At 35.5% G+C, this 9,051-nt stretch overlaps 1 protein-coding gene across 1 annotated transcript in view; it reads left to right on the top strand.

Moving 5' to 3' along the window:
- Mmp16 (matrix metallopeptidase 16) overlaps positions 1-3,626 on the top strand; it is a 316,715-nt gene extending 313,089 nt beyond the window's left edge. The window contains exon 10 of the mRNA XM_008851106.3: positions 1,098-3,626. Within this exon, the coding sequence (XP_008849328.1) occupies positions 1,098-1,432 (335 nt within the window). The 3' untranslated portion in view covers positions 1,433-3,626. The remainder of the gene's footprint in view (positions 1-1,097) is intronic.
- The last annotated feature ends 5,425 nt before the right edge of the window (positions 3,627-9,051 follow it).

Genomic DNA, 9,051 nt, shown 5'->3' with positions numbered 1-9,051 from the left:
ATATATTCCATAGGTATATGCACAAAAGGAGAAGAGCAAATAAGCATGTCCTAGAGCCAGAAATGAGGGCAATACTACAAATACTTGCTAGTTTGTCAAGAATCTTATCAGACAAAACAAAACACCTCCAAGCTTCTGAGTTATTGTGGTCTCTATTGCAAGTGACCAAAGGAAACATATTGTTTAGGAAGAGCAGAAAAATGTCTGATTTTAAGATGCTGGGAAAGTGCATTTGAAGCATAACGAATTAAGAAACTTCAGGCCGGTGGTGGTGGAGAACGCCTTTAATCCTAGCACTTGGGGAAGCAGAGGAAGGCAGCTCTCTGTTCAAGGCCAGCCTGGTCTACATAGCAAGTCCCAGGCCAGCTGGGGCTACAGGGAGACCCTCTCTCTCTCAAAAAAAAAAAAAAAAAAAAAAAAAAAAGAGTTAAGAAACTTCTTTATCATATGTTAATCAGTCTCCTAAGTGGCAGCCTCAGGATCAGCAAACATGGATTTATAAAGCTCCCTCAGCCTCCTGTCATATAGGTTGATACCGTTACTCAAATGTGAATTCTTTGACCACAGTCCTATAAGCCAACAAGAGAATGAGTTTCTCTTTACAATCCACTGTAGGAATAGATATACATAACCTGATCCTTCTAAAGTTGTTGTGCAGATAACTCCTCTTAGCTCTTGGTATATATTAAAATGCATGAGTCAGGCTTGGTGGCATATACCTGCAATCCCAGCACTGGGGAAGCTATGGCAAGAGAGTTGCCACACACTTGAGGCCACCCTGTGGTATGTAGTGAGTTCTATCCATTCTGGGCTCCAGAGTTAGGCTCTTTCTCCAAAATGAAGAGAGGGAAGGAAGGAGGGAGGGAGGCAAGCAGTGAGGGAAGGAAGGAGAGAGGGGTGAGGAAAAAGCACAGTTCCTGGAGTGCAGCAACCAGAGCCATTGTAAAACAATTGAACCAAGGATGGTATTTTCTTTCTTTGAAAATTAAGAGGGGGGGATTGAAATCTTCAAATACATTTTATGACATTTATATACATATACACTTTCACACACAAGTAGTATCTATATGTATTATATGTGTATGTTTTCTTCATAGGCTTTACCTATTTCTACAAAGGAAAGGAATATTGGAAATTCAACAATCAGATACTCAAGGTAGAACCTGGGTATCCAAGATCCATTCTCAAGGATTTTATGGGCTGTGATGGACCAACAGATCGAGATAAAGAAGGACACAGCCCACCAGATGATGTAGACATTGTCATCAAACTGGACAACACAGCCAGCACTGTGAAAGCCATAGCTATTGTCATTCCCTGCATCTTGGCCTTATGCCTCCTTGTATTGGTTTACACTGTGTTCCAGTTCAAAAGGAAAGGAACACCCCGTCACATACTGTACTGTAAACGCTCTATGCAAGAGTGGGTGTGATGTAGGGATTTTCTTTTCTTTCTTTCTTTTCCAGGAGTTTGTGGTAACTTGAGAATCAAGACAAGAGCTGTTATGCTGTTTCCTAGCTAGGAGCAGGCTTGTGGCAGCCTGATTCAGGGCTGACCTTCCAAACCCAGAGGGTTGCTGGTCCTGCATATGAGTGGAAATACACTCATGGGGAAGCTTCCATGATGCACAGTATCTGCCGTTATTCAGTCTTTTGTCTTTCTTTGTCATTCAGTCCTAGGCCTTTCCTCTGCACGCTCAATGCCCAGTAAAATTTCAGGATCAATTCAAGAAGAGGAAATAAAGAAGAAATTTTTCTTATTAATTTTTTAAAGTATTTTTTCCTTCTGAAATCTGAGCCCATTTCTGGGAGAGAGAGAGAGAGAGAGAAAAAAAAAAAGAGCAAAACAGAAAACCCTTAGGTTTTGATATAAAGCAAAGGAAGAAAGAGTTTAAAAATAAAAACAACAACAAAATCCACATTTGAACTTTCAGGAAAGTATGAAGACCCAAAACAGCTTTGTCTCCAAAGAAGATAGCTCTGTGACTGCTACGGAAAGTCTCCTGCACATCCTTTTGTCAGGTGGGAGATCTGGAATATACATGCAGGATTCTAGACTGTTGGGACAGCCATTTTCCAACAAACAAGGGGCCAAAATATCTGCAATATAGTAACAGCCTTAATAATACATCCATTTTTCGTTTTCTACAGCTGTTCTTAGCTACGTACTCAACGTTTCATCACAATCATAGTCATAGCTATATTCAAACAGGACTTTTTTATTGTTTTGAAGTGTTTCTGAACCCCCTCTTGCGACCTGAACCGGCATCATTGTGGTATCTCCCCAGGTTGTATTAGGCCATTGTCCCAGGCCTTTCATTGGTCTGTCAGGAATACTCAGTGCAAAGCAAAGCAAGTAGTGTGTCTCTGAAATAGATGAAAGCGATGGTTATTTTATAAAGATATGTGACTCTGTTACTACATTGGTGTAACCCTTTGAGAACTATCAGACCAGCTTGCAGAGTCAGAATGATCAGTCTTGCAACCTGGTCATTTGTAGAACTGACCAATGGTGAAAACTGTCACAGGTTTGAGAAGTTCAGGTTTGTAAAGCCTATCCTATAACCCCATGTAAGTCCTAAATGATTGACAGTACTGCATAAATACTTTTATAACAAAGAGCAATGATGTGTCTTGCCAAAAGTTTTCTGGCAAATAAAAAAGATATTTTGTTAACAGTATCTTGCAAGAGTGAAATTTTATTTGAATAAGTGGTTTGAACAACCTAAGCTTTTTCTTCCTTAGACATACTAAGTTTTTTTAATTTAAAACCCATTGCATGACAATTCAATTTGCCATAGATTATGCAGATAGTATTGCTATGTTAAAACTGAATTAAAATGATGACTCTGAGTTTGCATGAATATCTTCCGATGCATTACCTATTGCATGTCAACCATAGTTCTCAAAGGGTTAGTGTGGCTTCTGGCATTTAGCCATCCATTAGATCACTGACAGAGCCAAGAGACCACCAAAGCATTTCATTGTTGAGTGTAATTTGTCCTAATAGCAGTATTGTCATTTTTATGTGACCTGCAGAGCAGGTTTGTATCAATATTTTTTCCTAGAGAAAAGTCAGCAACTGACAGACCTCTTTATTGATTTTTAGGAGCTGCTTCTTGCAGTGAAAGGCTTACAGCCACTGGGCTGTGAACTTATTAGAAATGGTCAGGAAGAATGCACCCCATGAGTCAGACAATTGGCTTTGTGTGAAAGCCAGCTTTTGAGGGGATTAGCTTTTGAAACAATGAACAGCTTGCCTTGAACTTGATATTGATCTGTTAACTGTCATTAACAACTTAAACATTGTCTTCTGCAAAAATTTTCCATGAAGAGTCCTGTTCTATGTCTTTGCTCTTTGACCTTTAACTTGCAAACTGGCACAAACTGAAGGAAATCATATATCACTTCTCCATTGGATTGTTGTTCTCTAAGACCTAGTAAGCAAGAGCTATTTCCTTAGAGTGGAGAGAGAAAGTCTGGGTAGTGGATCTGCAGGTGGGCGCTTTGCTTTCTACATGCACACTCTGAAAATGCCCTATAGGTAGAGGTGAATTTTTTAGTTTCTCCTTTAATATAATTTCAAACCTAATTTCATCATTTTAGTATAAATTACAAAAACTATAGAAAAAAAAACCTTAAATACTTGAATGGCCAGTGTGGCTTTTATATAAAGCAGGAATTTTATACTAGCGAAAATTTCTTACTCATTTGCTAATAATACACATTTCCAGATGATTTTTAATGAGTGTAGGTATACATTCTTATTTGGAAATGGATAGTTTGGCTGCCTTGAATTTATATTTATACTCAACATAGCATGAAATTTAGAATGACTTTTGGTTAAACTATATGTTTATGATTTGGTTGGGGAAAATATTTTCTAATCATGGGTGGCATGCTGAAAAGCCTTGCAAGTTGATATTTCTTACAATCTGAACATATATCCTGTAAGGCTAAGAAAAAAAAAAGACAGGAATGAGGAATGACTTACAGCACCACATTATGCAATGCAAACTGTATTTTGACAGGATAGCAGAGATTACAAAGGTGAGGGCCAAAAAAGCAAGGGAAAGGACTGGGATCAGCCCTGTAGCTCTACTTCAGTGTTTGCTATCTCAATGATGCTGATATCACAAAGTTATCACTGCAGCCGAGCATGGAGGACTCTATACATAAGCCTGTTTATACAGTATTTGCTCTTAGAGGATCTAATCCTTTTAGAACCTTGATGCCAAGATAAAAATGACTGGAAACTTTTTTTTTTTTTTTGCTAAAGATAGAAAAGAGGAATTATGTCACTTTGGGACATGTGCAAATCACTGAGGAATTCCATCAGCTTATATTGAACTTCTTTATTTCTTAAATCAGAATGAAACTAAGTGATCTATTGTCTTTACTCACTCATCACAGTATCCTGATTCATCACAAGACTGTAAGTACCTAAGGGCTAGAAAACAATCATAGCATTCAGAAGGAAGGAGTGTTCATCATGCTTAAGTTCTGGCAAATATTATGGATAAAGTTTGAGTTACATTGCCTTGAATATCTGAAGCCTATGTGGCAAGAAATGGCATATATGTCTGTTTCTTGATGAGGACATTATAAAGCCACAAGAGACAAGAGCATAAGTATAATGTAAGGATAAATACTGGGGTTCCTTTATTCATTATACATCAAGCACTTCCTGCATGTGGTTGCTGACTCTTCTTACACTTGTGAGTGATTAAAAAAAAGATGAAAAGAAAAAAAAATGGTAATGCTAAGGGAACCATAAAAAGGAAATGATTAATGAATCTAGCACATGAAAATAATAATTCAAAAATAGTAAGAAATAAAGTTCCTTGGGTCAAGAACATAATGTCATCTCAGTATCCATGGAGACATGTAAGCTATCAAGTGTTATTCTGTCATCTCTCTATGAATAACATGAAAAGCTCAGACTTAATGTTTCTCAAATTAAAATGAAAACATGTTCATGCTCATAAAATAATTTTTCTTTCATTATTTTTATTACTTTACCAAATATAAAGACAACTTTAAGTAAGATAACAGTTTTATATAGAGTATATACTTTATAATTTCAAATATTCTTCTTCTGAATATTATTCATCAAAGTAAATGAAATATTAAAATAGCTGATCAGTTTGGATTTTCTGAAAGCAGCAGTTCTTCATCAGGTCTGTAGAGAAGACTGTGATTTTGACCATCAGCCATCTGAAAACAAAGTGTCTACAGAGATGGAAAAGCAGGTGAAGACAGTTGATCTTTACCACACCACAGGTCACAGAGCTCCATTAGAAAACATTATATACTAGGAACAAATACAATTTGTTACTAATCAGAAAGCAAGGCTTTTCTGAATCAAATGTAATAAATTACTAAGTAATGGTCACCAAGAATAATTACTAAGTAATAAAAGACAGAGACTGGTTTATTGAAATAAGCAAATGCTACTTTTTTTAGTCAAGCTTCCTATAATCTCTTTTATTAATACACAATTCATTCTTTTTCAAATACTGTACATTTAGTTTTGTTTCCTTTCTGTAAATGCTTAAAACACAATGTGGTGGATTAAAACATTGCACAAATTTCACTGGTAGTTGAGGTATATAAATGATGGTGTATATACTGAATTCTAGGAGGTGTAATGAAATATTTGTCAGTTCTACGTGTTGTGTTGATATCTCTAGTATGGTACAAATATAAACCAACACTATGTGAATCTTACAGTGGAATAGCTAGTGTGCCCAAACTGACTGAATTCAATGTGCTATCTGAAGAGCAATAGATGTTACCATCAAATAGACATGTCAAACAAAATCATGATAACAATTATATTTTTTAAGTATTTCAGGTTATTTTCAGAACCAAATAAAGGCAGTGAGTTACTGATAGTTTTGAGTCTGTTGTATGTAATGAAATAAGCTTGGGAATAGTGAGGAAATCTTTACCGCAACTGCAGCAAAAAGTTCAATGTTTGAGGTGCTAAGAGCATATTGTAAACTATTACAGACACAAGGTAGCCAGAAACTCCTGTTGTAGAATCAGTCATTTCTTTCAATGTCATTCATCTTTGTGATACTGAATTTTTATGACCACAGGAAGCAAGTGTCAGAACCTATGAGTATAGGTGACAGGCTTCAAATTGCCTGAGAAGGAACTAGTGCTACGTCATAAAGTGTAAACAGGTCTCTTTTAAAAGTTAGAAGTTTACAAAATAAAGAAAATAACAATCAGGACAGGATCACCCAAATTGATATAGAAGATTTCTATTCTGTTTCATAAACAGAGTTGTGGTGGAACAGGACAAAGTGAGCCTTTTGTAAAATATGAAGACATACTCTAGCACTCTGTAATATTACAACTGGAAATTTTACCTTAGCAAGTACAAAACATAGAAAAATGCAATTTCAAGCTCTTCACACTAGATCTGAGTGTGTGATTTTTCAATGTATATATTAGTCAGTGGTCATTAGACATTACCTGTGTAGACACATCTGATTCCCATTCATTGCCTTGTAGGCTCAAAATATTAAAAGTAGGCGTTCAGTGACCTCAGTCAGAAAGATGTTAGAATCCTGTGAGAAAAGCCATTTCCCTAGGGTAGAAATTTACCTCAATAACCATATAACACAAGACACTTGGCATAGTAGGAAAAAGTTGTCTTAGTGTTCTAGTCTCTTCTCCATGTAACTTTTGTCTATAATGTATCACTCAAATCATTTTCCTTGTCTCTCTATTGTCATAAGTTTCAGTTGATTCTGAAATACTTCAGATCAGATTAATAACATCTCATGATAAATATCTCTTTCAATTTGTCTACTTTGAAATTTAAACCAATAGTATAGGAAGCCTAGAATGATTACTAATCTGACATATTAACAGATTTTGAGGGAAAACCACATGGGATATAAAATTCCTGTCAATTTACTAATAGAGTACAGAAGCAAAAGTCGTCAATTTTTAAATATGACAGTGGCTTAGTAACTAAACATGGCATGCCTCATTTTTTAAAGAATAATGCTAATTCTTTATAGTGAGTAATGCTAGATTATGGGAAGCTAAGTACTCTAATGAAGACTTCACAGGCCTTGGTAACTAGTACATTTTAAGGAAAATGAAGGCATAACAAGCATCTTGTGGTGAGTACATAATAAGCATAAAAAGCTTTTTATGAAGGACATTTATATGTGGAGATATCTGAGGAACCTATGCTTTTTCAATTGAAAGGGCAATGTGTCTTAGAATTTTCCTTATATTAGCATAGGACTGAGTACAAAATCCAGATGTGCATTCCAAATGTCCTTCCATGAAAGGGCACGCTGGGCCATGTAGGAAAGCACATCACAAACTAGAATTTGTGCTGATTCATATGACCATGCCCTGTGCTCTGCTGTAGAGCTAGATTTTTATACCCTTAAGAACGGAGACAAGAATCGAATATAAATATGAATCTATAGTACTGTCTTGTTAGGCCATTTAGCTTCAAAGCAAGATATCACTGGCTTTTATTTCACTAAGAAAAACAGAAAGAGAGACTGGTGAGCAAGATTCAAACAATCAACATTATCACCTACAAAGATATCTGTGGACATTTTATTTATCTGTTTTTGTTCATGAAAAAACTTCTAAGTTGGATAGACCTTTATATAGTACTTGATGTGTAGCTTGATGGGATACTAGACATAGCATTTTTAACACAGGCCTTTTCCCAAATGACTCGTATATGATAAAGCTCTGGTGAGATGTACAATGGTAGGATGCTTTTCCCAGGATAAGCTACAGTGCTGCTTCTATTGGTCATCTTTTATAGGAATGTTTGTTGCTTTGCTGGCCTGTCTTGCCAAAATGCAGATGAATAAAGCCTTGTATGCACTCTGTATTTGAAGTCACTAGGATGCATGTTTTGTTTGCATTGTCATGTAATGCCAATTTGAACTTACCCCTTTCTATATATCAACAGTCTTCTCATTAATATAATACAGGCTTGGAAGGAATGATTTTGGTAGTATTAAAGGATTATCTTAAATAAATGTCATTTTTTTCTGCTGTCACCGAAATAACATTAGAGACCACAGTATTGCCCGACTTCTCACAGTTCCTTATTATATACCATTGTCTGTGTAAAATTAAGATTTTAGTTATTTTCTTTATATCTGATAATAGGATTCATTATTCCTGTCTATAGTAACAAATACAAAATTTCACAATCTTCATTACTTCTAAACAAATATGGATTCCAGTCATGTTTGAGTGAATATCAGGGTTTTCTACTCCTTCGGTTCTGACGTCATCGTTTGTTTGTGTTCTGTTACCTTGAAATGAGATGTTGGGAAGGTATTGCATAATGCTCTCTTATGCATTTTCAGTCCATATTTGTGTTCTTTCCCATTACCAGCTTGTCTTTCCCCACTTTTTCTTTCAAGTTAATTTTTTTCTTTTTCTTTTGAAAACCAGAACTGAGAAACACTGGTTGTCATAGATGCAACTGAGGAACTATGTTTGTTTCTCAGCATTTGTCATCAAAAATTTAATGCAAAACTTATTCTTTATAAATTTCTCACAAAACTCATTGGCTTCTAACTTTTTATAAAGCTATTATCCATAGAAAAGTGACATGCTGAGAAAAATTGGTGTTGTCTGTTGATAAGACATCTGTGAACAGTTGTTTTCAGAGAATGTATCATATATGGTTACACGGTAAAGTAAATACCATGATACAGTGTTCATTTAGAGTGCATCATGAGGTTATGTATACCGAAAGCCTTGATTCTTAGACTCTTTCCCTGTAGGTGTAAATCACATACACATATTAAAAAGAAAGAACAAAGGAATAAGGGGTGTTATTACAGTGGGTTTTGTGATATATGAGCATTTCTGTTGTGGGCCTCTATTTTCAGGGGTTTCAGATTTTAAGTCATAAAAATTTGCTTCAAGCATAAAGTCTTGAAAGTCATTTTTATGTTTCTAATTTAAATATATATATATGGTTTATATTACATAAGGGAAATTAACAGAATTTACTAGTTCAATTTTGTGCCAATGTAAC

This window comes from Nannospalax galili, unplaced genomic scaffold (genome assembly GCF_000622305.1).
Source record: "Nannospalax galili isolate Female #2095 unplaced genomic scaffold, S.galili_v1.0 scaffold1205, whole genome shotgun sequence".
NCBI lineage: Eukaryota > Metazoa > Chordata > Mammalia > Rodentia > Spalacidae > Nannospalax > Nannospalax galili.
The sequence above is the reverse complement of the archived record's forward strand: the minus strand, read 5'-3'. Positions and strand labels throughout refer to the sequence as shown.